General features: G+C 49.8%; 1 protein-coding gene across 1 annotated transcript in view; it reads left to right on the top strand.

Moving 5' to 3' along the window:
- The window catches only part of ptprma (protein tyrosine phosphatase receptor type Ma), a gene marked incomplete at both ends in the record, with an annotated part of 45,867 nt that overhangs the window by 6,358 nt on the left and 38,477 nt on the right, over positions 1-1,032 (top strand). The window contains 2 exon segments of the mRNA XM_014032906.1: positions 253-365; positions 521-701. Of these exon segments, the coding sequence (XP_013888360.1) occupies positions 253-365; positions 521-701 (294 nt within the window).

Here is a 1,032-nt window from a genome sequence, read left to right as displayed (position 1 = left end):
GTGTGTGTGTGTGTGTGTGTGTGTGTGTGTGTGTGTGTGTGTCAGTGTGTGAAATGAACTGGGTCAGGAGGAAGTAGAGCGTCTCCACAGAGGACCATGGCTAATAGAATCCAGGCCTGCTGTGATTYGCTGAAGGTCACAAATATTAATTAAGTCATTTACTCGCTCCCTTCCCGTTAGGAGATCTGTGAAACCCTGAGAGTGTGTAGTTCTCTGTAAGTCAAACTGATCTGGGTTCTGTTGTCCCCCCAGAGCCCCCAGTACCGATTGCACCCCCTCAGCTGACAGCAGTCGGAGCCACATACCTCTGGATCCAGCTCAATGCCAACTCCATCAACGGAGACGGGCCCATCATCGACAGAGAGGTGAGAACAGGTCTCCTGTTCCTCGGGTTCTRAAGGACCTTTCATGAGGTTTTATTGTTGGTAAATTGGAGGGTGCTAATGGTGGTGCGTCCTTGAGACCCTAGAACCTGTAAACCTGTTCAAATGAAGGATCCTACAGACTCTTTGGTTTGCAGGTGGAGTACCGTACGATGTCGGGCATGTTGATTGACACCACACCTGTTGATAAGCCCACCCATAAGATTGGACACCTGGATCCCGACACTGAATATGAGATCAGTGTTCTGCTCACCAGGCCCCTGGAAGGAGGAACAGGCAACCCTGGACCGCCGCTCAGAGCCAGAACCAAGTGTGCAGGTGAGTTGTACCTGCAGCTGCTTGATGTTCGGCCTTTTCTCACAGGATGATTTAGGAAGGTGGTTCTGCTGAACTTCCTGCCAGCTGCTAGCAGCTAACTGCTAGTCTCCTCTCATTAGGAGGCTAATTTTGGAGTCATTAATGCTATGCTGCATTAGCACTGAGCTCATCAGGTGGCTAATGGTTAACGGTGAGGTCATTAAGGCAGTGAGCTTCGTTAGCACCACACTCATTAGTCCTTAACGGGTAAAGTGTGTTTATCATGCCAGTTGTTTACTGCCTGAGTGAACACACACACACACACACACACACACACACACACACACACACA

The sequence above is a fragment of the Austrofundulus limnaeus genome, unplaced genomic scaffold (assembly GCF_001266775.1).
Source record: "Austrofundulus limnaeus strain Quisiro unplaced genomic scaffold, Austrofundulus_limnaeus-1.0 Scaffold1572, whole genome shotgun sequence".
Lineage (NCBI taxonomy): Eukaryota > Metazoa > Chordata > Actinopteri > Cyprinodontiformes > Rivulidae > Austrofundulus > Austrofundulus limnaeus.
This window is presented reverse-complemented; position numbering and strand designations above follow the sequence as displayed.